Here is a 27,178-nt window from a genome sequence, read left to right as displayed (position 1 = left end):
AAGAGATCTGTGTGAATGAGTTTAAAGGAAGTAACTTTAAGAACCGAGAACTACGTTTATGAAACCGATACGCTTCTTGAAAAAATAAAAGTTTATTTTGTTTTGTTATATCCCAGAGTAGCTGTCACTGCTATATCCCATTCCTATCCTCAGGGCCACATAGAACCACGAAGGAGCCTGACGCTTAGGCACGTTACCAAAGGGGAAATTTAGATAAAATATCTTGGAATATAATATTCCTGGTGGCAGCAATCTAGCCAGAGGGTGTAAGGGAAAGATTAAAGGCAAAATCTACCCAAGAGAAGTAAAGGGTCATAACAAGATCCTATACTGACTTCCGCAAAAAGCTCTTGTCTGAGTACATGCACTTCATACAACACATAACCGGAGGGGTGTGTGTGTGTGTGTCCAACTAGAGGGACTCTTAACTTGATCCAACAGGGACCCTCTTGCTCCCGATATCTACCTCATGGCAAAGTTCTCTTTCCGCAGAATTCAGGGGAGAAAAAATGTTTCCTTCAGATTTCAGAGAACGATGTTGAGAGATTCATACTTTGTGCCATTGCTTGGATCTGAGATTTTGATCTGGGTTGCCAACAGACCTTGAGAAAAACATCCTGTCCCTTTAACCGAGGCTGAATGCGTGGAAACGGACAGCTGAAGCTTTTTATGGCAGGGAAGTAGCAACATCTCACTGAGCCTCTGGAAAAGGGTCAGGCCACTGCTTTCTCCAGGCAGTTGGCAACCCAGATCTGAATGCCAGGGCCAGGTTTCATCAGGGCCAAGTGAATCTTCACGCTCAGAGAGAGCCATTCAAGAAAATGAGGTGAGGGGTGCGTAGCTGGATGCTGCCAACAAGTAAGATGCCCGGTATTTTGGGTACTGGGCGAGACTGGCGATATCTGATATCACTCCTGTCTCCCAACATGACTCCCGGTAATGTCGGCCATCTGGAATCCTGTTGGGGGGGCAGGACCAGCCAAAGGAGGGAGTGCTCCCTAGCTTGTCACAATGGCACATAAGCCCCTGACACTTTAAAGGGCCATTATTTTCTGTGGGAAGACCTGGCCTCCTAAGAAAGGTCAGGTCCACCCCCCTCCCCATATAACATAGCCCTTTAAAAATTAAAAGGCCATTACACCCTTATTGCCTACGGTAGACTTGAACTCCTTCCACTGCTTCAGTGATCCACAGCTGATTGGTGGTGCACTGGCCCTTGAGATTTTAAAGGGCCGTTGTTTTCTATGTTTTCCTTAGAAAGCAATGCCACCCACAGGCCCAAACCCCCTTCTGCAGCTGTCAAGGTGGGCTCAGCTGGAGCTGCCAAAAATGGGGCTGGAACGGGGCTTAAGGGGCCTGGAAATGGAACGCAGGCCCCGGCTGCCTGGAGATCAGACATGACTGTGGAACAGTCTCAGTCTCACCAGAAGAGTCAGTCCCGGGCCAGCGGCAGACCCTTCTCGGTGGGCAGACCTGGCTCCAGTGAAAATCATTGCCATTTGGAATTTAAAGGGCCAGTGTACCACCAACCACCATGGGGCTCTTCCTTACCCTCCCCATTTTAATACCTTGTCAGAGAAGCGGGAAAGGCCATCCTCGTTTTTGTTAAGTATCAGGAGCACTGCTGCAATATTTCCAGAACAACTTTCCAGAATGATAATAAATACTCCCAATATTTAGCTAAAATAAGTATGCCCTTCCCCGCTTCCTGATACCAAAATAAAATGACTATTTTTTTTTTAAGTGCCCACCTCTAAATGAGATTCCAGGAGCCTCACAGAGTGAAGTATAATCAAGATGGGTAGCTGTGTTACTCTGTAGCAGTGGAAAAGAGCAAGAGTCCAGTAGCACCTATAAGACTCACAAAATTAGTGGGAGGGTGTGAGATTTCGTGAGCCACAGCTCACTTCTTCAGATACAGTTAGAATGTGACAAGAAGTGAGTTATGGCTTCTATCACAAGGAGAGTGTGATAGAAGAAGTGAGCTGTGGCTCACAAAAGCTCACACCCTCCCACTAATTTTGTTAGTCTTATAGGTGCTACTGGACTCTTGCTCTTTTCTGCTGCTACAGAGTGAAAAATGTTATTTATAAAAAGAGATGTGCCAATGCTTTCAGAAGACAGGTCTCAAGTTCCGTTTTATAGGACTGCCTGTGGCATCAAATCTGGAGGGTACAGAGGACAGAAGAGACAAGGCTCATTTGCCCGAACTTGTGGTGGCAACGTGAGAAGGAACAGTGCCTCTAAACGGCAGAAACTTACCGCATTTCACCATTGGTGAGACAATAGCTCGTGGAATGTTAGCCCTTGATGAAGCTGCTTTTTGGAAGATGCCCGCTGCCGCGTCTACGCTTGGGGTGTTCAACAGGCCTGCTTTGTAATCTGCAACAAGCGGTGGAATGCAAAGCCCAACGCGTTAAGGTCAGGCTAAAGCACTGCCTCCCCACCCACCGCAACCTCTGCCAGCTTATCCGGGTTCCTACTGAACAAATTACTATTCCTACCGGGAGCTGGCTCTGTTTTCCTAAGGCATTCTTAAAATGGCTGAATTACCGAGCAATCCGGGCCAGGGTGGAACCAAGACAGAAGGTCCTACCAGATCCTGGACAAGCGGTCAGAATCCACCGCAGGTTGAAAGTAGTTGACGGGGAGGCACTCGAGGAGGCCTGAATCTCTCCAGGAATGAGGGCAGGTAAGGGAGGAGGGAAGACACACCTGACTTGACTGAACCCTGCCTCAAATGTCCTACCCCTTTAATCGAGGAATAACGAGATGTTATTTACCTGGTGATATTATTTACCTCCATACCACAGAAAGCTTCGGCTGCCCATTTCTACACATTAAGAATCTATTTAAGGAACAGGACATTTTCCTCCAGGCCTGTCAGCAATCTGACCCACCTAGCACAATTTTTTCCTATCTTTCCACCAAGAACCTCAAAATGACATACTCGGTTCTCCCCTCTCCAACCATGACACTGTGAATGCAAATTTCAAACTCAACTGTCCCAGGCCCAAGTCCGACACTGTTACTGTTGTGGCATACTGGTTCCCCACCCTGCAGCCGAGCTGCCAGCTTAGTTCTTTTGGACCCCGTTATTCTGCCTCCTCCATTCTTTCACACAACTATATGTCTTAAACCACTGAGACAGATCATGATGGGTAGCCGTGTTAGTCTGTCTGTAGCAGTAGAAAAGAGCAAGAGTCCAGCAGCACCTATAAGACTAACAAAATTTGCGGTAGGGTATGAGCTTTTGTGAGCCACAGGTCTGAAGAAGAGAGCTGTGACTCACGAAAGCTCATACATTGCCACAAATTTTGTTAGTCTTATAGGTGCTACTGGACTCTTCTTCCTTTCCGTTCTTAAAAACACTGTGTGACTGGGGAATGGCTTATATCCACCTGCCAACTGATATGTATGTCATCCAAAATGTCTGAGCTGGAATCCCTAGGTGTACTTACAGTTGCCAACTGCTTGGGGAAGTTTTCTGTCCCTTTTAATTGAGGCTTAAGGGGATATCATTTACCAGATGTTATTTGCCTCCAAGCCTTGTAAACCTTCAGCTGTCCCCTTTCCAAACTCTAAGCCTCTATTAAAAGGGCAGGACATTGGGAACCCTAGGGGGAATTCTAACAGACTTCCTCAGTAGCTGTTGCAATTGCAGGCAACAAAGGAGAGTGAATATAGAAATGATACGTTTTGTTCTTGGGGGGGAGGGAGAGAAGTAGTGGTAGCAAGGGAAAACATTCTCCTGTGCTCCATCTATTTTTTCCCCCTGAACACTGCAGCATATACTGCAAGAATGACAGAGAACAGACACACCTGAAAGGTGTGAACAGCCTCCCAACCACCAGAGCGTCCCTGGCAGGGACCGCTCACATTTTTATCCCTGCAAGCCGCTCAGGACGAGATACCAAATTTGCTTCCCACGCTCCATTTTATCCGTGCAACAACCTCGCGGCACTCTGTAGCAGGTATTTTGACCTGGGGATTCCGGTTCTAGCCTGGCACTCTAACCGAGCTAGAAGCCCACCCACCCCACCCCATACTTACCAAACCAAGCATCAACACAAACTGACTCCTCCTCGTTCAACGCCTTGAAGTTCATGCAAGTATCCGGGACATCATATGAATATGTTTCCTGAGACATTTTGGCCTCGACTGCTGCTGCAGGCCCTTATTGAGGAGCCTTGGCATGAGCACCTGGAACAAGACCAAGAGAGCGTTAGCAGGAAAATCAGCCTTCTTTTGTCAAACAATTTAGACCCTGCCTGGAGAATCCTCTGGAAGTGGGGGCAGGGGGCTCATGCCACCCTTTAAAAGCAAATGTTTTAAGCGCACAGTGCTAAGAACTCTCAGAGGGGTTTTTTTTAAAAAACAGGTAAAGGGCAGAGCCGGGGTGGTGGCAAGCAGAGAGGTGGTCTCTAGCCCAAATCTCACTTCACCAACTCTTTGCAAAGCGGTAGCAAGCCCTTAATCTTTTTTGCCCTTAATCTGCAACATGGGCAAAATACTGACTGTACAAAGCTGTTTTAAACAGCAAGATAAATAATGTTAAATGTATCGAACACAAAAGCAATATACAGGCATCCAGCATTCCGCCCATCTTGCCCTTCTCTGCCTCCATTCCCCACTAGGCAGATTATAGTCCCCAAGTTGACTGTGTTCTGAACACTCCTGTGCAAGGTAAACTACAGGCGTGGAATGTCACCAGTGGCATAGAATGGGTGGCTATGGACACAGCCATAGCCACCCATTTTGCCTTTACATGACAAAGGTGTGCAGGAATAGGGCAGCAAGCCACAGCTGAGGGCCGTGCCCAGTGGCCAGCTTTAGACCTTACGCCATTTTCATAATGGCCAGGGATGTTTCCTAAAGTTTAGCTGCTTGCGGTGTACGAAGCCCAAGAATGCAAGTGCAGGAGAAGCAGGAAAGGTCCTGGGAGAGTAGGCCTCCCGACGGCTACGTGCATCTGAGGGCAGCTAGCTGAGGCTCAGCTACAGCTGTAGGCTTGGCCTAAAAGCGGGCAATTTTATTCACTTAAACATTTCTGTACCCCTCTTGGCTCAAGGCCGCAATAATGGCCTTGCAGAAGCATCTGCTTGGCCACTACTATGCTGACTTCCTGGTTTTTACAAATTTTGATAGATATTAGGAAATTATGTTTTTAAATTGTATATACTTATATGCTTCATGTTTCAAATGGTTGTAAAATGTGCACTTAAATTTTATGGTTAACGTACTGGCCAAGTGCTGTAATAATAAATTACTTACTTACTGCTTGGCCACTCTAAGAAACAGGATCCTGGATTAGATAGACCTTTTTTCTGACTCAGGAGGGCTCTCCTCATGTGCGCATGATTATAGAGAAGCTAGAAACCTGAGGTTCAGACCAAAGCGACTCCAAAGCGAATCATACTGAGCTCTCCATGCACAGGAACTAGTGATCTCTCGAGCCTTTGTGGAGTGCAGTACCCTCTCCACAGCACTGGCAACTCTTGTACATCAAGAAGTTGCCAGCAGGGCTCCTTTCTAGGTCCATAATCCTGCTGCACCACTTTTCAGCAAAGTGAGCCAAGTACTGCACTGGGTGCACCTCTGTGCACATTAACAGCCCACGTTCACCACTTCAAGAACGTCAGCAAGCGCCATGTTCTCTTGCTGAGCTAAACCGCTTCTCCTGGGGAGGAGGAAGCTGGCCTAGGAGGAGGCCCTGCAGACTGCTGGTGTAGGTGCTTTGAGAAAGCTGGCTTCGCTCGCTCACAATTGGGAAGGCTGCCCAGATATAAATTACAGCACCATTAGCAGGTGCCACCGTAATTTATAACCCCCAGCCTTCCCATGCCAAGTTGTGGAACATCGCAGCATACCAAAGGAAACACAGCGAGGGTGGGCCGGCGGGAGGCTATGAGGAAAAAGGAGACATTCAAGGGAGTTGAGAAAACATAAGAAAGCTACAAAAGAAATTTCTGGAGGAGGAAAACAGGGAGGAAAAAAGTGACAGCCTCAAACAAGAGGCCCAGAGCTGGAGGGAACAGGATACCTTCTTATCCCCTTTAATCAGGATCAAGTTACTGTCAACACTACTAACTTCTTCTTTTTTTTTTCCAAATGAAGTGCGTCAGAGACATTCTTTTTGCCCACTTTGCCCAACACTCAAGCTGCCAAGTAGGCGGAGCGGGCATCGCGTTTCAGAAATGTTTGGATCGAATGCTAACTCTACATTCTGAAGCAGAGTGACAACGGCCGTTTTGTTATCGGGAGCAAGCGACAGCGGGGGCCAACAGAGACCAAGACACAGGTTCCACAGCCCACCCTCCCCTAAAGGGGGTTGATTACAAGGGCACCTCCAGGCGGGAAGAAACGGGAGGTTGGCCTAGAGCAGCAGAGCTGGCAACGGCCGTGCCGCTGCTGAGCAATTGGAGGGACCAGACAGATCCACAGAGGACGGGTCTATCAGTGGCTACCAGCCATGGAGACTAAAGGGGACCCTCCACATTCAGGGGCAGTGACCCTCTGCATTCCAGTGCCAGGAGGCAACATCAGCCTCTCTGTCCTGTTTGTGTGGACCTCCAGAGCAACTAGTTGGCCACTCTGCGACTAGATGGACCACCAGTCTGATTCAGCAGGGCTTCTCTTATGAGGCCCTCGATTATCTCCCCGGGATCTCAGGTATCAAGCCTGATTTGAAATCCCGTTTCGGGCGGGTAGGGCTGGACTAAGGGGTCCAGCTTATGGATGTAGTTCAGCCACCTTAGACCCATCTTACGACACAGTGGAGTGTCCAAGAGGCTGAGCCCTGAATTGGGAAGCCCCCAGTTCAAGCCTTATCTCAGGCATTCACTCCACAGGCAGCCTTCAGGAAACTCCTCTCTCAAGTCCCCTTTACTTGCAATATTGCGATAACAAAGCAGACCGACTTTACAGGGCTGTCGCACAGCTCTGAAGTACTTATGGAAATGCTAAGAATTCTTTTAAGTGAGAAGCTCCGTAACTCCGATGCCAGGCTCTCGCAGCCCTTTCTTACGTGCCCAGCGTAATGCCGACTGCCACTTGGGAGGCAGGAAGGAATTTTCCTCCAGGCCAGATTGGCCAGGGACCCTGGGGGCTTTCCCCCCCTTTCTCCGGGCATAGAGCAGGGGTCAATGTGGAAGTGGAGGGGGTGAGATAGCTGTGAATTTCCCACATTGTGCAGTGGGTTGGACAAGATGACCCTTGAGGTCCCTTCCAGCTGTATGTCCCGAGAGCATCTGTTTTGCATGCTTTAAATCCCAGGTTCAACTCCCCAACAACTTCAGTTAAAACTTCACTAGATGACGTGAAATGCCAGAAGCCCATGAGACCCCACTGCCAGTCAAGAGTAGTCCAAGGATGTGGGGTGATACGATTTTCTGTGGAAAATGACCCACGCCACATATGTAAACATAGTCTGTTTATCTATAGTTGTCAGGGATGTTGTGATGCAAATAAATCTTGTCCGAGGGGCTAAATTTGGGATATGAAGCAGGGACAAACCCTTGTGCACCGTCCAGGATTGCACACAACACATTTGCCTTTTGCTAACATTATTTAATGCCTCTAACCGCCCCCGTACCCCACTAACCCATCCAAGCAGAAAGCTTGGGGTCAAGCTGATGACCACAAAGAAAAGGAAAAAATGCAAAAACGTAATCACCGACAACATTCCTTAGCAGTGCTGGAGACTTCAATGTTGTAGTCCCGAGGCCCCCACAGAAACTGAACCGGCTTGGAGAATTTGCTTCCCGTGGACTATGAGACATGATAATTGGGTATTTGCACTATGAGTCCCTCAGGAAGATTTAAGTTCATCACCTCAACGCTTCAACCTAGTTGCTCGTTTCCTCGCCACAGACCTGAGTCAAGGGTCATTTCGGAAGAAGCATTAGAGCTGCTCGCTCCATTTTCCTAGTTGCAGCCTGCCATACAATTACAGAAATGACCGACAAAGCATCCGTATTTCACAGAAAGGCAGACCAGAGAGATCCCGCTCACTTCGGATGCAAGCCTCGCAGATCCCAGCGTTGCTTGTATCCAAGCAGGAAGCAATAGCAAGGGACCGCTTCCCACTTAGAACTGGGCTACTGCCCCCTGGACCACAACGAGCCCAGAAGGAACCTCTAGAGCATGCCAGATAAGGTGTCCACCCCACTTGTTCCCCAACCACAGGTGATGCTGCACACGTGGCTAAAAGCTGCAGGTTTGGGGAAAGCTTCCGTTTCTAAGCTTTTATCATGAAGCACGGCTGTGCATGCTTTCTTCACCTTGGCAGAAAGGGTATGCAAAGTCTTGCTCATGACACATTTGGGGTGCAATTCATCTCTGCCGGAGAGCATCCATATGTTCCCAGACAGAACTGTGCCGATGTAAAGGCCAAAGAAACAGACAGATTAGAGTTCTGCCCAGTTCAACCCTGAAGCTGGAATAGTTCGCCTGGCAGTTGTGGACACCAAATGAAAGTGTGGTAAATAATGTATACAGCTCTGAGCTCCCTGGAGGATGACTAGGTGGATAAAAATGTAAGATGTCTGAGCCTTCTCTCTAGAGGTGGACCCTATTCTTATATGCAGTGGGACTCACTCTGGGCTCATGGAGACCCCATGTGCATTTACCCTTAATCAAAAGAGTTACTTCCATACCTGGCACAAAACCTACATCTCAGGGGGGCTTACAGTTTATCCATTTACTTGGCAGCTTACCTGGCAGCTGCTGTTTCAAGGCGGGAACCACTTGCCCACCACAAGTTCCACCAGGCAAGGGCCTTGCCCACTTTGAGGCAAGTGCTATATTCGGGAACAGTGCTCAGAAGAGCCACAGGTGGCACATCAAAGTGCTACTAATCCCATTTCTACTACCACCACCATCAAGAAATTGAATTGAAAAGCAAGTTTCTCAAAATTTCAAATTAGCTGCAAGACTGCTTCATTAACTCTTTGAATGGCAAGCAAGTGACCCCCCCCCTTCCCCCAGCTACAGAGACTTTTTCTTGCTGGGGGATGGAGGACATCCATCCCTGTGCTGAGGCTGAGAGGCCAGTCCTCCTTTGCTAGACTGGAAGTCTTGATGGCCCTGCAACATAATCCTCGGCTAATTCTGCTTATCCATCACGCTGGATGTTGCAAGAGACCCATTTGCAGAACGAGGACATAGTCTAACGAGAGGCAGAAACTTTGCCAGTATTCCCCGGGCTTCTTACCTCTCTCCCTTACAGCCAAAGAGCCGTGTCTCCCTCCCCAGCAACCCAAAAATAAATGCCCCTGACATCGTATGCCCTGTAATCCAGACCCCACAAGCTCCTAGAGACATCAAGATGGGACAGACTAAAAATAGGCATTAAAGGGACAGCAAGGGATTTAGGAATGATCTATTGAACTGGATGCAAAAACAAGCCACAAGGCCTCAGAAGACTCCACAAGGCTGTTCCTCCAACTGCCAGGCTGACTTGCCCCCACTGCATCTGGAAGAGGGGCAGACATGGCTGGCTCTGTGTCCATCATACTGTTACACTTTACCCACTTCCCCAAGCGGTGAGGAATGCCAGGGCTGTGCTTTTCCGATGGCCCTTTTTGCAATCTGTGCTTTTTATTTACAAATACACAAGTTGAACATAAGGGAAAGAGGCCTGCGTACAAAGGAGCAGACCTACTATGCGACATCGTCCCAGGCAGAGGGACAGCCTGCCCTCTCCAGGTGCTTCAGCCAACTGGCAGGCATTTGTCTGCTTCTGTCTCTAACAGCCTTTTCTTTGCCCATCCACACGCGTCTTCTACTTGCCCACCCCCTTCAGTTACCAGGGGCCAGGCACCTTTCCCAAGTTCTGATGGGTATTGGACTAAGGCACTGGGGAAGAAGCACTAGTTTAGTTTGGAGAAGAGGAGATTGAGGGTGGGACATGATTGCTCTCTTTAAATATCTGAAAGGCTGTCATTTGGAGGAGGGCAAGGAAGTGTTTCAGTTACCAGCAGAGGATAGGACCCGAAGCAATGGGCTTAAATTACATGCACAAAGGTACCGGCTGGATATTAGGAAGAACTTTTTCACGGTCAGAGTAGTTCAAAAGTGGAATCAGCTGCCTAGGGAGGTGGTGAGCTCCCCTTCCCTGGCAGTTTTCAAGAAGAGGCTGGATGAATATTTGACAGAGATGCTTTAGGCTGATCCTGCACTGGGCAGGTGGTTGGACTAGATTGTCTGTATGGCCCTTCCAACTCTTATGATTCTAGTAGCTATCCCCTGTGGAGGAACCATCTAAAGTGGTTAAGGAACATTCATCTTATTTTCCGCAGAGGCCCTAGCTCCAGTCTAGAGAGGTGAAGACTCAGAAAAATCATGGAAAATTAAGGAGGGGGTGGTTTTTCCCCACTCAGGTTCAGGGGAAAATAATCCTACGAAATATTTACTCTTTGAAATGAGTAAAATATGTTTAAGATGAAGTTTTTGTTACTCAAAGTGTAAATTATGAAATGGCTGAAGACTTTTTTTCTCTTGAAAAATGCTAGAAAAAACTGAACGATTATTTTTTTTCCTTTTGGAACAAGCAAAACGGGCTAGAATGTGACAGAATACTGTGCAACAGTTTGCAATGGTCTCTTGCTTTAGTATTGCATATATTTGCAAAGTTGCTTGGACAATCATACATTTAAATTCCAGAAAAATGCCAATTAGTACAAGTTTAGATGCTAAATTAGCTATTACTAGACTATTGTAATGCGCTATATGTAGATCTCCCATCCAAATTAACTAGGAGACGCCAATTGGTGCAAAACGCTGTGGCATGATTGCTATCAGGAGCGAGCAGGATCATAAACATCACCCTCATTCTGCAGTCACTCCACTGGCTACCTATCAGTTACCATGCTCAGTTCAAGGTATTGGTTATCACATACAACGCTCTTCACAGCCTTGGTCCGGCATGCCTATGGGACCACTTCCCTTCCTATGTTCCTCCACAGCAGCTTCATTCTTCTGAACAGGGTCTCCTGCAGGTGCTACCCTGCACGTGGGCAAAATCAACAGCAGCCCATACAGGGGCTTTCTCTGTGGTGGCCCCTACCCTGTGGAACAACCTGCCTGATGAGGTCAGGAGAGCCCCCACTCTCCTAGCTTTCTGCGAACTATGTAAAACTGAATATTCAAAAAGGCTTTTGTATTGTAGGGAGGGGCTCTCAGATGCTTTGCTAATGAGTTAAGGACCATAGACTTCACCACTATGTTGCCTTACATACTATCTATTGCTTTAAATATATGCTCCTACGAACTACCCGTGCTTCATGTGGTCTAATGTCAGCCCTAGAATTGCTTATGTTCTGTTTCTATGTCTTTTAAAATTCTGTTTATCCATCCTATGACACTGTTTATAGAAATGTCCTTGAAACTGACTGTACTAATCTTGCACTGTGCAATCCGCCTTGAGTCTCAGTGAGAAAGGCAGACTATAAAGGACACAAATAAATAAAATAAAAAATTATGCTGTTTATGTTGTTAAAGCAGCAGAACAGGTTTAATAGGATAGAAAAAAAACTACATATTTTTCAATCCCCCCCAGCCAAGAAGGGTGTGGGCAGGAAACAAGCAAAAACTTCTGCAGTTTTTGCAATACCTTCCTACCAAAACAACACTTTTTACTGATTTAATGTTAAATGCATCATTTATAATTGTGTTGGTATATACAATTGTACTACTGGGTGCATTTATGGGACTTACAAGTATAGCTAACTTCATTTTGTATAAGAAAAAAATGTAAATATACCCAGTACTTTAGAGACAATGTCAAATTGTTGCATCCTATGCTAGCATGGCACAGGTATCTTCATTTTCGCCATTCGAGAGGAAGGTGGAAAAGCTGACGGTAGAAAACAAATCCTGTACAAAATAAAGTGTCATTTGGACACCCATCATGCAGTCACTTTAGGCAGGACTACCAGCATATTTGGATACCAAGTTAAACTTCCATAAAACTAAACACACTGAATATTTACATTATTTACTCCCAACTTTCTCACTGAGACTCAAGGCTGGTTACAAAATATAAGTGATTACAACAGCTGAGACATTCAATAAATACAATAGGGTATGAATAGCAGAAATCTGAAAAGCATATATTCAAATACAGGAATACAGAGATTAAACACTGCTGAAAATGAACGTAAGTAATTGGATGTGACGTACCCAGTAGGGTAGTTTGTAGATTGTGTCACATTTTGAGTAAAATGTTAGCTTTCATTTCACTGAAAGCTAACAGTAAAAATCACAGGAGTTTTAGTGTTACTCACTCTCCCAACTTCTTCATGCTATACATTTTGAGCAAGAAAAACGGGGGGGGGGGGGGGTTAAGTTCTTGGAAGAAAATTTTCTGAACGTCTCCAGATTTCTCCCAAGGCCTTCACATCTCTACTTCCCACCAAGTTTAAGATGAACTAGCAATGCTGGCAGACAAAAATGAAAATCGAATGAACAGATTTAGAAGTAAGAGTCCTAGAATCAAGTCTCATGGGTGTTCAGACTAAGCAGGCATATGACGTGGTTGTTAAATGGGAATTTTATTGTGCGTGGGGGCGCAATTATAGATACTGTGCAAATAACGTGATAGTTATCCAAAAATGTATTGTCGAAGGCTTCCACGGCCGGAGAACGATGGTTGTTGTGGGTTTTCCGGGCTGTATAGCCGTGGCCTTGGCATTGTAGTTCCTGACGTTTCGCCAGCAACTGTGGCTGGCATCTTTAGAGGTGTAGCACCAAAAGACAGAGCTCTCTCAGTGTCACAGTGTGGAAAAAATGTTGGTCTGCACGTTTCAGAGGGCACGTTTCAGTCACCCAGGATGGTCAATTAAGTGACCTAAATTTGGTGTGCTTCAGCAGAAGATCTTCAAACGGAGAGATCAACAAAATGCAGCTTCGACGTGATCAGATTGGCACTCAATACGGACTAGAGGGGGTGAGCGTAACACAAAGAGCTCCTCCTTACTAGTTTATCTGGTGGTGGTGGAAAAAGCCATCAAGCTATAGCTGACCGAGGGCAAGCCTTGCTGGGGTTTTCAAGGCAAGAGACTAACAAAGGCGGTTTGCCATTGCTTGCCTCTGCAAAGCAACCCTGGTCTTCCTTGGAGGTCTCCCATCCATTTACTAACCAAGCCCAACCCTGCTTACCACCTTCTGAGACTGGTCTTGCCTGGGCTATCCAACTCAGGGTACCGGTTTAAGTACCTACACCTTTGGCACTAATCCTACTTTACTAGTTCGTCAACAACCAAGAGTAGCTTGCATCCAGTGAGGGGGATAGTCTTAAAAAATTAGAATCTGAAAATTTACCAGAAAACTATCCAACACACTAAATAGAGAATGTGGTCCATTCTAGTATGTTTATTTGCGCTTCTACCTAGTTCAAAAATTTAAGGGTACATATTCATATTCATTCTGTTACAATAGCATCATGCTTAGTCTTAAACCTCTATTATCTTTTTCATTTCTGAACTAAAAAGACCCTTCGTAGGAAGAGGGCCGCACCAGAGAACAACACAAAGGAAATGCAGTTACTTGATATGGAGGCAGGGATGCCAACCTCCAGGTGGTGCCTGGAAACCCCCCCAGAATTACAGCTGATTTCCAGGCCATGAAGAGCGGCTCCCCTTGAGAAAAGGGCTGCTTTGGAGGGGGGGCCTCTACGGCAAATGTTTATATCCTACTGAGGTCCCTCCCAAACCCCACCCTGTTCAGGCTCCACCACAAACCTCCCGGAATTCCCAACCCAGAGCTGGCAACCGTATGAAAAACAGGCCCAGCCCAATCCCAAGGCCCACGAAGGCGGACCTCGGCCTGCTTTGGGGCCTCTGCGGCCTCCTCCCTCAGGCCTCGAGGCCTCTTTTCTCTCTCCCCTTCCCCTTTGTCCCCCCCGCCCCATTCCAACCAAATGGGCAGCCCCAAAGTCTTCCCGGACCGCTTTAGGAGAGCTTCGGAAAAGCCTCGTTCTGAATTTGGACCCCCCCCCCCGTCCCGGTACCTCGCCTCAGGCCGCCGAACCGCTTCTGCCCCTCAGCCGCAGCGCTTTCCCCCTTAGCCGCCGCCGTTAACAATTTTCAAATTCCTGCTTCGCTTCCAAACGGGCCAATCGCCGCCCGCTCTGAGCCCGGATGGCGCACTTCGATTGGTCAGAAGGGCCCGCAACCCCGCCTCCTCCTTCTTCGCCCCACCTCCCACGCAACAGCTCTCGTCTAGCGTCCTCCTTGCGTTCTGTAGCCGCAGAGGCTCACTGGAAATGTAGTTTTTTTTAAAAAAAGGGAGGGTTCAGGGTAAATTATAAATCCCCGAAAGGATTTCACTGGAAGGCTGACAGTGCAATCCTAAATAGAGTTGCACCAGTCTAAATCCAAGGGATTATACTGGAGTAACACGGTTTAGGATTGCAGTGTGAGTTGGTCATAGATTCAGAGGAGTTAGCCGTCTTAGTCTGTGGTTCTCGAAAGCGTATGCTACAGTAAAGTTGGTTAGTCTTAACAGGTGCTACTGGACTCTTAGTGTGTTGGGAAGAACTTTGTACTGTCTCTTGCTGGAAGTTAGATCCAGAGAAGTTAGCTGTGTTAGTATGTAGCTGCAAAATAGTAAAGAGTCCAGTAGCACCTTTAACACTAACCTACTTTACTGCAGCACAAGCTTTTGAGAACCACAGCTCTCGTCATCTTTACTATTTTGCTGGAAGTTGGATCCTACTGGGTAGATTCTAGGTTGCTTAATATGTCAGTCTTAGAACTCTGTTTTAGCATTCAAAACTGAATTATTCAAGGGGGCCTTTTACTCAGATGGTGGTGTGGAGAGTGCCCTCAAGTCATAGCTGACATAGGGCAACCCCCAGTGGGGTTTTCAATCAAGAGATGAACAGAGGTGGTTTGCCATTGGCTGCCTCTGCAACCCTGGTCTTCGTTGGAGGTCTCCCCTCCAATTACTTACCAAGGCCAACCATGCTTATGTAACCCCGATAATTAATTAATGAATAAATTAATCTTATATTCCACTCTCCCCACTTACTTGGGCTCAGACCAGATAATAACCAAGAATAAAATCACATATAAAACTATAAATAAAAAATATACAAATTGATTAACAGCTCTTAACAGAAGACCCACGTCACCCAGCCCCAAACCAAACATCCCATGGGAGTAGGGAATGGAGAAGTAAGGAAGAACTCATCCATGCCCCGACCTCAAGTACAGGCCTAGGGGAAGGATGACAAGTCTATCCGGGCCTGAGTCTCAGCAGACAGAGAGTTCCACAAGGCTGGGGCCAGGACCCAAATGGTGCTGGGCTTTGGTTGAGCCTCTCTGAGGCCAGGGACCACCACCAGCTGTTTATCTGTAGATCGAAACGCCCTCCGGGGTCAGGGTTGCCAAGTCTGGGTTGGGAAATTCCTGGAGATTTGGGAGGTGGATCCTGGAGATGTTGTTGTTTAGGGAAGTGAAGGGCCTCAGCAGTAGGGTTGCCAGTTCCAAGTTGGGAAATTCTTGGAGCTCTGTGGAGTGAAACTTGGAAAAACTAGGGAGACTGGTGTTTGGGGAGGGAAAGGATCTTGGCATGGCATAATTCCATAGAGTCCACCCCCCCCCCAAAGTAGCCATTTTCTCCAGGTGAACTGATCTCTGTGGCCTGGAGACCAGTTGTAATTCTAGGAGATCTCCAGCCACTACCTGGAGGTTGAAACCAAGTGAGGCTATCAAAATGCTCACCAACCCAAACTTGCCAGAGAACACAGATGAGCAATGCTACAATGCACTAAGTTATTCACACAATGTTCACAAAAATATTTTGTGTAAATTTGAGAACAATATACAAAAATTCAATGCAAAATGTGAAATTCTAAACCACCATCAATCACTGTAGTATCATCACAATAAATTGAACACAGCAAGATATTACAACACTGAGTAGCGTGTATATCCTCAGAAAGGGAATAATCCCATGAGTTCTCTTATGAATGTTCTTCAGTTTGTACACTGAGGATTCCAGCTGAAACTGCAGGGGCAGATGAAAAGTCCCTCCGGAGCTGGTGGGGAGGAGCTGGAAGACTGGGAGGAGAAGATGGAATATGCAGGTGGAGGAAAGCAATCGGGAGTCCCCAAAAAGGGGAAGAACATTATGAAGAACATTCATAAGAGAACTCATGGGATTATTCCCTTTTTGAGGATATACACGCTACTCAGTGTTGTAATATCTTGCTGTGTTCAATTTATTGTGATGATACTACAGTGATTGATGGTGGTTTAGAATTTCACATTTTGCATTTAATTTTTGTATATTGTTCTCAAATTTACACATAAAATATTTTTGTGAACAGTGTGTGAATAACTTAGTGCATTGTAGCATTGCTCACCTGTGTTCTCTGACTACCTGGAGGTTGGCAACCCTATTCAGCAGCATATAATGCCATAGAGTCCACCCTCCAAAGCAGCCATTTTCTCCTGGGGAACTGATCTTTGTCACCTGGAGATCACTTGTAATTCCAGAAGCTCTCCAGCCACCACCTGGAGGCTGGCTCCTCTATCCAGAGTACATATGGTGGGAGGCGGTCAGGCAGATATACTGGGCCCAGTCCACTAGGGCTTTATAGAGGCAAATTGGTTTAGCCCAGTAAGGCGGAGCCAGCAGCTGGAGAAAGAAGCTGGTTGCTGTTAACATTAACAATTAATGTGCTGTTATCACCTTGAATAACTTTGAGAGTCCTTTGCCAAGAAGAGGACAGAATCCTGGGTTCCAGTTGCTTCATAACTGAAAGGATTGTGTGGCAAAGGACTCTCAAAGTTGAACTTGCTTACCTTGGGTGGTCTCAAAGATATTGTTGGCGGGAAGTTTCTGTTTTTATTGCACTTATGAGTTTGGTTAAAAAAAAGGGGAACAAATATATCGTTCTAATTGTCAAAAGCTTTGATGAAAAAGAAAAACATTCTTAACTTCAAATTGTGTGAAGGTTTCCTTCCCAAATTAGCCCCATAGAATCCAAACAATAGAGGTTACACTGAGATCAGGCTCACCTGGGCTAGCCAGGTTACGATTTTTACTCTGATAGGAGGGCTGTAATATATGGAAGCTGTCTCAAAGAGATGCAACAGTAAAAGGATAGGGAGTGACTATAAACTTGATTATTATTCCTACAAGTATGATAGACTGTGGACTTTGCCGCTGTTGCTGTAAAGAGGATCATATGTTGTATTGTCGAAGGCTTTCACGGCCGGAGAACGATGGTTGTTGTGGGTTTTCCGGGCTGTATTGCCGTGGTCTTGGCATTGTAGTTCCTGACGTTTCACCAGCAGCTGTGGCTGGCATCTTCAGAGGTGTAGCACCAAAAGATAGAGATCTCTCAGTGTCACAGTGTGGAAAAGATGTGGCAGGTCATTTGTATCTACTCAGGAGGGGTGGGGTTGAGCTGAGTCATCCTGTAAGAGTTTCCCAGGGTGTGGAATGCTAATGGCGGGAGGCTTCACTGTATCCTGAGGAGGTTCTTTTGCATATGGATTGGTGCTTGATGTGCTAATCTTCTCTGCAGGGCTATTGTCGGGTGTGGAGTGTTTTGTTGGCCTGGTGTTTTTCAGAACTGGAGCCCATGCTCTGTTCATTCTTAAGGTTTCTTCTTTCCTGTTGAAGTTTTGCTTATGCTTGTGAATTTCAATGGCTTCCCTGTGCAGTCTGACAAAGTAGTTGGAAGTGTTGTCCAGTATTTTGGTGTCCTGGAATAAGATACTGTGCCCTGTTTGAGTTAGGCTATGTTCAGCCACTGCTGATTTTTCAGGTTGTCCAAGTCTGCAGTGTCTTTCATGTTCTTTTATTCTTGTCTGGATGCTACGCTTTGTGGTCCCGATGTAAACTTGTCCACAGCTGCAGGGTATACGGTATACTCCTGCAGAGGTGAGGGGGTCTCTGCTGTCTTTTGCTGATCGTAGCATCTGTTGTATTTTTCGGGTGGGTCTGAATACTGCTTGAAGGTTATGCTTTTTCATAAGCTTTCCCATCTGATCAGTAATTCCTTTGATATATGGCAAAAACACTTTTCCTGTAGGCGACTGTTTTTCCTTGATTGTTTGATTCATCCTGGGTTTGATTGCTCTTCGGATTTCATTTCTGGAGTAGCCATTTGCCTGAAGTGCGTGGTTTAGATGATTAATTTCCTCATTGAGAAAGCGCGGCTCACATATCCGTCTTGCACGATCCACTAATGTTTTCATTATGCCTCTTTTCTGTCGGGGGTGGTGATTGGAGTTTTTGTGTAAGTACCGATCAGTGTGAGTTGGTTTCCTGTAGACCTTGTGACCTAACTGAAAGTTTGCTTTGCGGATGACCAAGGTATCCAGGAATGGGAGTTTTCCCTCACTTTCTTTCTCCATTGTGAATTGTATGTTCAGGTGGATGTTGTTGAGATGATTCAAAGGACACCAAAATACTGGACAACACTTCCAACTACTTTGTCAGACTGCACAGGGAAGCCATTGAAATTCACAAGCATAAGCAAAACTTCAACAGGAAAGAAGAAACCTTAAGAATGAACAGAACATGGGCTCCAGTTCTGAAAAACACCAGGCCAACAAAACACTCCACACCCGACAATAGCCCTGCAGAGAAGATTAGCACATCAAGCACCAATCCATATGCAAAAGAACCTCCTCAGGATACAGTGAAGCCTCCCGCCATTAGCATTCCACACCCTGGGAAACTCTTACAGGATGACTCAGCTCAACCCCACCCCTCCTGAGTAGATACAAATGACCTGCCACATCTTTTCCACACTGTGACACTGAGAGATCTCTGTCTTTTGGTGCTACACCTCTGAAGATGCCAGCCACAGCTGCTGGCGAAACGTCAGGAACTACAATGCCAAGACCACGAAATACAGCCCGGAAAACCCACAACAACCATCGTTCTCCAGCCGTGAAAACCTTCGACAATACATCGAACACCTCTACGGGGAGGAAACATTCCAACAGACCCGAAGATTGGAAACACTTCAGAACAAGAAAGCACATCTACTCTGTTCTTTGACCTTTCTTCTACGCTGCAGGGACACAAGAACCATTCCATCTTTTCTCACAACTAAAAGAATCTTCAAAACCACACAGGCGAACCGCATTTATGACCGTCTAGAACAGGCCCTCTTACGTGAGAGAATCCACACTACCCGCAGAGAACTTGCTGCCACAGACAAGGAGCTATTTTGCTTGCATATCAACACCAGCCATAAAATGAGAAGTCAGGATTGGGACAAGGTCGATAATCTCACCTACAGGAAGATGGAACAAGTGTTTACCAACCACACATCCAGACAGAAGCAGAAGTTTAACAAACTACAGGAAAAAAGACAGACAAGCCCCATGCTCGACAATGCACGCATTGTCATCAATCTGACAGACCGTCAACTCTCACCAGAAGAAACCTCCATCTTGGCAAAGGGAGGAAACTTTGCAGTCACCCCCACCAGAATTCCTGTGGAAGACATCATTGCAAATGTAGAAGGTGCCATCCGTCATCTACCTGAAGAGGAAGCTGAGGAAATAAGAGGAGAGACAGCCAGGATTCTACGAAAGGCAAAGCTTCCCACCAGCAATATAACACGCAAGGAGAGAAATGCCATCAAGACCCTCAATGCAGATCCAGACATCATCATTCTACCAGCTGATAAAGGCAATGCTACAGTGATCATGAAAACAGAGGAATACAAAAAGATTAAGGAACTCCTGGACCCCTCCACCTACAAAAAACTAAAACGAGATCCCACTTGCAAAATCACCAGGCTAACAAATGCGCTGATCAAGAATTCCTCACTACATCCCGACACGCACAGAAAACTATGCAAGACTGAAGCACAGCCACCTAGACTATATGGACTCCCCAAAATACATAAAGATTCAGTCCCACTCCGACCCATTGTGAGTGCCATTGGTTCACCGACATATGAATTAGCTAGACATCTGGCAGATCTCCTGCAGGACCACATCGGGAAAACCTCGTCTTACATCAAAGATTCAGCAGATTTCATCAACAAAATCAGTTCTCTGAAACTCAATCCACAAGACATACTCGTCAGTTTTGATGTTGTATCCCTGTTTACTAAGGTTCCAGTAAAAGACACTATTGCACTTATTAATCAGATTTTCTCAGAGGATGTAACAGCCTTATTCCACCGTCTGACAACCAGTTACTTCCAATGGGAAAACGAATTCTATGAACAGATGGATGGGGTGGCCATGGGGAGCCCACTCAGCCCAGTTATAGCAAACTTCTACATGGAACATTTTGAAAAAACAGCTCTAGAATCAGCACCCCACAAACCCAGTGTATGGTTCCGGTTTGTGGATGATACATTCATCATTTGGAGCCATGGGGAGGAAGAATTGATGGGGTCTTTGAATCATCTCAACAACATCCACCTGAACATACAATTCACAATGGAGAAAGAAAGTGAGGGAAAACTCCCATTCCTGGATACCTTGGTCATCCGCAAAGCAAACTTTCAGTTAGGTCACAAGGTCTACAGGAAACCAACTCACACTGATCGGTACTTACACAAAAACTCCAATCACCACCCCCGACAGAAAAGAGGCATAATGAAAACATTAGTGGATCGTGCAAGACGGATATGTGAGCCGCGCTTTCTCAATGAGGAAATTAATCATCTAAACCACACACTTCAAGCAAATGGCTACTCCAGAAATGAAATCCGAAGAGCAATCAAACCCAGGATGAATCAAACAATCAAGGAAAAACAGTCGCCTACAGGAAAAGTGTTTTTGCCATATATCAAAGGAATTACTGATCAGATGGGAAAGCTTATGAAAAAGCATAACCTTCAAGCAGTATTCAGACCCACCCGAAAAATACAACAGATGCTACGATCAGCAAAAGACAGCAGAGACCCCCTCACCTCTGCAGGAGTATACCGTATACCCTGCAGCTGTGGACAAGTTTACATCGGGACCACAAAGCGTAGCATCCAGACAAGAATAAAAGAACATGAAAGACACTGCAGACTTGGACAACCTGAAAAATCAGCAGTGGCTGAACATAGCCTAACTCAAACAGGGCACAGTATCTTATTCCAGGACACCAAAATACTGGACAACACTTCCAACTACTTTGTCAGACTGCACAGGGAAGCCATTGAAATTCACAAGCATAAGCAAAACTTCAACAGGAAAGAAGAAACCTTAAGAATGAACAGAGCATGGGCTCCAGTTCTGAAAAACACCAGGCCAACAAAACACTCCACACCCGACAATAGCCCTGCAGAGAAGATTAGCACATCAAGCACCAATCCATATGCAAAAGAACCTCCTCAGGATACAGTGAAGCCTCCCGCCATTAGCATTCCACACCCTGGGAAACTCTTACAGGATGACTCAGCTCAACCCCACCCCTCCTGAGTAGATACAAATGATCTACATCTTGTCCACACTGTGACACTGAGAGATCTCTGTCTTTTGGTGCTACACCTCTGAAGATGCCAGCCACAGCTGCTGGCGAAACGTCAGGAACTACAATGCCAAGACCACGGCAATACAGCCTGGAAAACCCACAACTACCAAGGATCATATGTTGCTTGATATGACACTTTTTTAAAAAAACTTTTTTATTTTTATTAATAAATTTAAAATCCCATTAAAAGGGGGGAAAGAAAAAAGGAAGAGAAGAAAAAAACTGAAATAGAGAATAAAAAAAAGAGAACAGAAACTAAAGAAAAAGAACAGAGAAAAAATGATACATGTATAAGAAATCATTTTCAGTTTTTTCTACACCTATAATATCTTTACAACTATTATACTTGTAGTCTTAAAACCTCAAAAATTTACCTTTTCTATATTATGCCCCCCCTTTTTATTTTTCTCAAATTTATCTTCTTAGAAATCAAATCCACAAATCATCAGTTCATCTTTTCCCGTTTCATGCAGAAAGTCAATAAGGGGTTTCCAATTTATTATGAATGTAGACAATGTTTTATCTCTGATCAAAGTTTAGCCATCTCCACTAACTCCGTCATTTTCACAATCCAGTCATCCATTGAAGGCAATACTGTACTTTTCCATTTTTGCGCATATAAAAGCCTTGCTTCTGTTGTCATAAAAAAAAATAAGATACCATCTTTGTTTTCCAACTGTTTGTCCATTATGCCATCAGTCTTAAAGTTGTTTATACTCTGTTTCAGCATTTCTTCAACTCTGCATTGGATTTCTATTGCTTTTCGATCTTTTCAAATATGCATGTATATACCCTATTACACGTGTATGGAAATGTCAGTACCAATTCACACTGTGGAATCCACCTTGAGTCTCAGTGAGAAAGTTAGACAGTGAATAATAAACAAATAAATAAAAAATAAAGGGGTTTCTTGGCCGATCTCTGGGGTTGCCAACTCCCAGCAGGGAAATTTCTAGAGATTTCGGGATGCAGCCTGGGGAGGAAGTTTGGGGAAGGAAGGAAGCTCAGTACAAGATGTGATGCCATAGAGTCCACCTGCCAAAGATGCAAGTTTTTCCAAGGAAACTAATATCTGTAATCCGGAGATCAGTTATGATTCTGGGAGATTTCCAGGTTGCACTGGAATTGGCGGGGGCGGGGGGTGTCATTGGATGGTTCTGGATGGGTTTGCTGGAGCCCAGTCTATAAGAATGTAAGATCATACCAAGATTTCAGTAACTACTCACAACTCAATTATTCAGGAGGGCTTTTTTAACTCATGTTATAGAGCTGTGCTGTAAGAAATGGCTCAGAGAGATCCTTAGAAAAAGGGCCAAGTACTGTAAACATTACTATTGGATATCATCTCTGGATGAAGATACACTCCTACTGGGTAGTTTCCGTACTGTTAAACAGGCATGTTTTGCTTTCTTTCAACAATGTTTTATCTCTCTATTCAGATTCATGCTTGTTTTCGTTTCTGTAACCTATACCTTATTGTAGTCTTCACTGGAGAACCTAGCTGTTGATTGTATTAACTTGTAGTATATGATCCGCCTTGAGTCTCAGTGAGAAAGGGGGACAATCAATCTGTCAGTCAAATACGGTTCGTCTTGTATTTTCTTTCCCAAAAGTTCCCACAAAGCAGGGTATGGAAACAACAGGCCTCCAGCTTCTGCCCTTCACAGTTATTCACAGATATATATATCTGGAAGTTCCACTTAACCATGCAGGTTAACAGCCACAGTGCTACTTACCCTCTATTCTTACAACAGCTCCCTCTCTGAGTGGCAGCGGTACTTAGGGTTGCCAGCTCCAGGTTGTGAAATTCCTGGAGATCTGGGGGTGTGTGAAACCTGGAGAAACCTGGAGAAAGTGGGGTTTGGGGAGGGAAAGGACCTTGGCATGGCATAATTCCATAGAGTCCACCCCCCAAAGTAGCCATTTTCTCCAGGTGAACTGATCTCTGTGGCCTGGAGACCAGATGTAATTCTGGGAGACCTGGAGGCTGGCAACCCTATCGGTACTATTTGGTTTGCCACAAAATTAAACAGGTTGAAGCTTATGCAGAGATAAAATCTAGTTGGTCTTTCTTTAAAGTACCTGATGTGCCTCTTTTAGTGATCCAAGAGAGTGGTTGTCATCACCACATCTTGTAAAAAATGAACAGAATGCCGTGAAAAACTTAACTAAACCACAAAAATGAAGTAAAGAAATAAATTTGAATTGAATTAAATGTAAAGGGATCGTAACAATCTCAACAATACATAATTCACTCATACAATATAAGCATAAACATATAAACTGCCAAAACAAACTCGAGAGGCTAGGAAATGAGTCACCTATACAACAATAATGTCACATATTAGTATCAATCCACATAGGAGTAAAGTGCAAAACGCTGATACACAATAAATAGTACAAAAGTGACCAATGCAATAAATATAAAGTGGCAGTGCCTCGAGTTACAAGAAATTCTCAAAACATTTTTAAAGTGCAATAAAGCTATCAGTACAAAATTTATAGGCAAATGTCCATCAAATCCAGCAGAAATACAAATTGAAGAGTAACTGCAACAGGGGTACTAGTATTGCCATCCCGTTTCTGTAATCCTTCTTCTGGGCAGTCACTGCAAGCAGAAATCACAGCTCAAAAGGACAGAACGTTCCCAATCCATATGGATTCTGTTTGTTTTTCCCTGATCATCTTGTAGCAGCGAGTTCCATAAGGTAAACGACCCGAGAGACTCCCAGAGCGACCAGTATGTGCTCAGGCCAAACTAAATTTCACTACTGAGTTTCACTCCCAAATAAGTGGGGTAGGATTTTGGATGGACTATGGATGATGTAAGCATTTCAGGGAAAGAACAAAGCTTCTCATAACAGATGCCGTCAGCATGTGTCACAGCAATAAAGTTTATAGGCTGCTAGCTCTTTACTGAAGAAGCCAGCAAGAACAGACCTTTACATCACGGCCCAAGAGATTTTATTTTATTTACAGTCCGGCTTTCTCACTGGCTCTCAAGCTGGCTCTGCTTTCCACCTTTCTGTCTTTTTGAATCTTGTCCCATCTAGCCTGATGAAAAATCCTTGAGAGTTTGAAACCTTCCACCATGTTTTGTGCTAATTTAATTGGGTGAATTCCCGGCCCAAACAGTCCAGGCAAGCCCAATCTCACCAGATCTGGGAAGCTAAGCAGGGCCGCCCTTGGTTAGCGATTGGATGGGAGATTTCCCAGGAAGACCAGGGTTGCAGAGGCAGGCAATGGCAAACCACCTGTCAATCTCTTGCCATGAAATTCCCAGCACGGGTTGCCATAAGTCTGCCCTTCTGAAGCAGCCATTTTCTCCAGGGGAACAGATCTCTGACATCTGGAGATCAGTTGTAATTCCAGGTCATCTATAAGCCCCCCACCTATAGCTCGGCAACTATAAACCCACCAGAAATTTTTTTTTTTTGCTGCACTTGGGAACACTGGCTGATTCCGCACACGTTGGATAATGCACTTCCAATCCTCTTTATAGATCATTTGGAACGGATTTTTTTGTGTGCAGAACAAAAAATCCACCTCAAACGATGGATAAAGTGCATTGAAAGTGCATTATCCGACGTGTGCGGAATCGGCGACTATTGGAGTGGTGGCAAAAACAGTTGTTGTTGGGGTGGGGGGTGATGGAAGATGTCATCGTTTCGTTAATAGTAGCCATTATAAAATAAACTATTACGATCAGGGGTTATTTCATAGAAAAAGAGCTGGAGGAATTCATTAGCATAACTCATTAGCGTATGCCATGCTCCTTGCCATCACTGGAAGTGTGTCATTAGCATAACTGATTTGCATATGCCACACCCTTGACATCACCTATCCTGGCTGTTTTGGACCCAATCCTGACCATTCAGGGCTGAAATTGGGCCCTAAAGGGCAAAAGGGGGCTGAAAATGGCCGAAAAGAGGCCCCAAATGGTCAGGATTGGGCCGCTGCTGAGTGGGAGAGTGTTCCAGCACCCGATCTGGGCCATTTTGGCCCCAATCCAGGCTGAAACAGGCCCAAAATGGGAGTTGGTGACCTCTTTGGGGAACTGCCGGAACTGCCCTCGAAATGAGCCCTGATTACGATACTTTCAAGGACATTGCTGAGCAAACATACCTCCTGTCTATGACAGTAACCTCAAGGCCTGCTCTGTGCCAAAGCCAGGGTTCTGAAGACACCGTCTTTATTTTCTCCCCCAAATCTTCCAAAGAACACTACGCTTATACTGTATATTACATAGTCAGATGCCCTGACCTGGATAGCCCAAGCAAGCCTGATTATGTCAGATCTCAGAAACTAAACAAGGTTGGCCTTGGTTAGTAATTGGATGGGAGATCTCCAAAAAAGACCAGGGTAGCAGAGGCAGGCAATGGCAAACCGCCTCTGTTACTCTCTTGCCATGAAAACCCCAGCAGGGGTCGCCATAAGTCAGCTATGACTTGACAGCACTTTCTACCACCAGTTGGCCCAATAAAATGTAGCATATGGATTTCATTCTTGTTTGGGGGATTTGTATGGACCGATGTGGCTGTACTGCTTTTTCTAGGATTGCACCTTACTGCCAGAATTGGGTTTCAGGTCATTGAGGGAGCAATCTTTGGAAGTTACCCCTTCCAAGTCCCGTGAAGTCAATGAGTTTAAAAGAGTGTAACTCTCCTCAGGTTAGCCAAGTCTAGGAAAAGAAAAGCCTTCCGGTTCGTCTTCTCCTTTGTGGTGTGCATCCCCCATAAAAGACGGTTCCTAAAACTGTCGGAGAGGAAGTTGGAACTAGAATTGATCAGCAAATGAGTTTCTCCGGGTTTTGAATTTCTTCTCTATTACATTAGCACAGCATAGCTAATAAAGAGAATATTAGAAGCCATGGCTCCTGTTGTGGATAGACACAGTAAGGCGTCTTCGGGGCAGCACACACAATAAATCTGTTAATTTTGAAAGTGCTGCAAAGCTGTGTTTTTTTGTTGCCGAAGGCTACCTCTGAACGTTCACCAATAGGTCGATATGACTAGGATCCTGCCTCTACCCTTGTATTATATCGGGCTTTGGGGACCTCTGTTTTTACGTACACCCCAATACCCATGCAACTATAAAGAGAGCTGGTGGTGTCTTAAAGACTAACAGATTTATTGTGATGCAAAGTTGCCAAAAACCTCTGCCACAATAAACCTGTTAGTCTTTAAGGCAATTGTATGTAGTCAGTTATTGACTGCAGCAGATTGTCAAAAGTTACCCAAGTGGACTCCGCCATCGTACTAGGTTAAGATGTAAAGCTGCCAGCTGTGGATACACTTCGTGACTTGGGCTCTAGTCCATAAAAGCCTCCACCGCAATGAATAACAACCACAGTCTTATATATCACAGATTAGTGCCCCACTCAGAACAAGTCAGTGTTATTACTCCTACAATACAGCTGGGGATCCGGGGCCGAGAGAAGTGACTTACCCAAGGCCTCCTGCAGAGTTCATGGCGGGAGTGGGATTCGAACCAGCAGAGTGCTGAATTGCAGCCCATCCACTTAACCACTGTGCTACAGCTTCCCTATAAATACTGTTCATAAATACCATAAATAACACCTTCTAGACAGATTGGTGCCCATTCAGAGCACTGAATGAAGTCAGTGTTATTATTATCCCTCCCACAATATACTTGGGTTGCTGGGGTTGAGAGACTTACCCAAGGCCACCTGCAGAGTTCATGGCAGGAGCAGGATTTG

At 45.4% G+C, this 27,178-nt stretch overlaps 1 protein-coding gene across 2 annotated transcripts in view; it reads right to left on the bottom strand.

Moving 5' to 3' along the window:
- The window catches only part of TPX2 (TPX2 microtubule nucleation factor), a 38,804-nt gene extending 24,708 nt beyond the window's left edge, over nucleotides 1–14,096 (bottom strand). For both annotated transcript variants that reach the window (XM_054980879.1, XM_054980880.1), the window contains exons 1-3: nucleotides 14,012–14,096; nucleotides 4,054–4,203; nucleotides 2,263–2,382 (exon numbers count right to left, since the gene is read on the bottom strand). In XM_054980879.1, coding sequence (XP_054836854.1) covers nucleotides 2,263–2,382; nucleotides 4,054–4,150 — 217 coding nt within the window. In that variant the 5' untranslated portion in view covers nucleotides 4,151–4,203; nucleotides 14,012–14,096. The remainder of the gene's footprint in view (nucleotides 1–2,262; nucleotides 2,383–4,053; nucleotides 4,204–14,011) is intronic.
- Between the last annotated feature and the right edge of the window lie 13,082 nt (nucleotides 14,097–27,178).

This window comes from Eublepharis macularius, chromosome 5 (assembly GCF_028583425.1).
Source record: "Eublepharis macularius isolate TG4126 chromosome 5, MPM_Emac_v1.0, whole genome shotgun sequence".
In the NCBI taxonomy this organism is placed as follows: domain Eukaryota; kingdom Metazoa; phylum Chordata; class Lepidosauria; order Squamata; family Eublepharidae; genus Eublepharis; species Eublepharis macularius.
The sequence above is the reverse complement of the archived record's forward strand: the minus strand, read 5'-3'. Positions and strand labels throughout refer to the sequence as shown.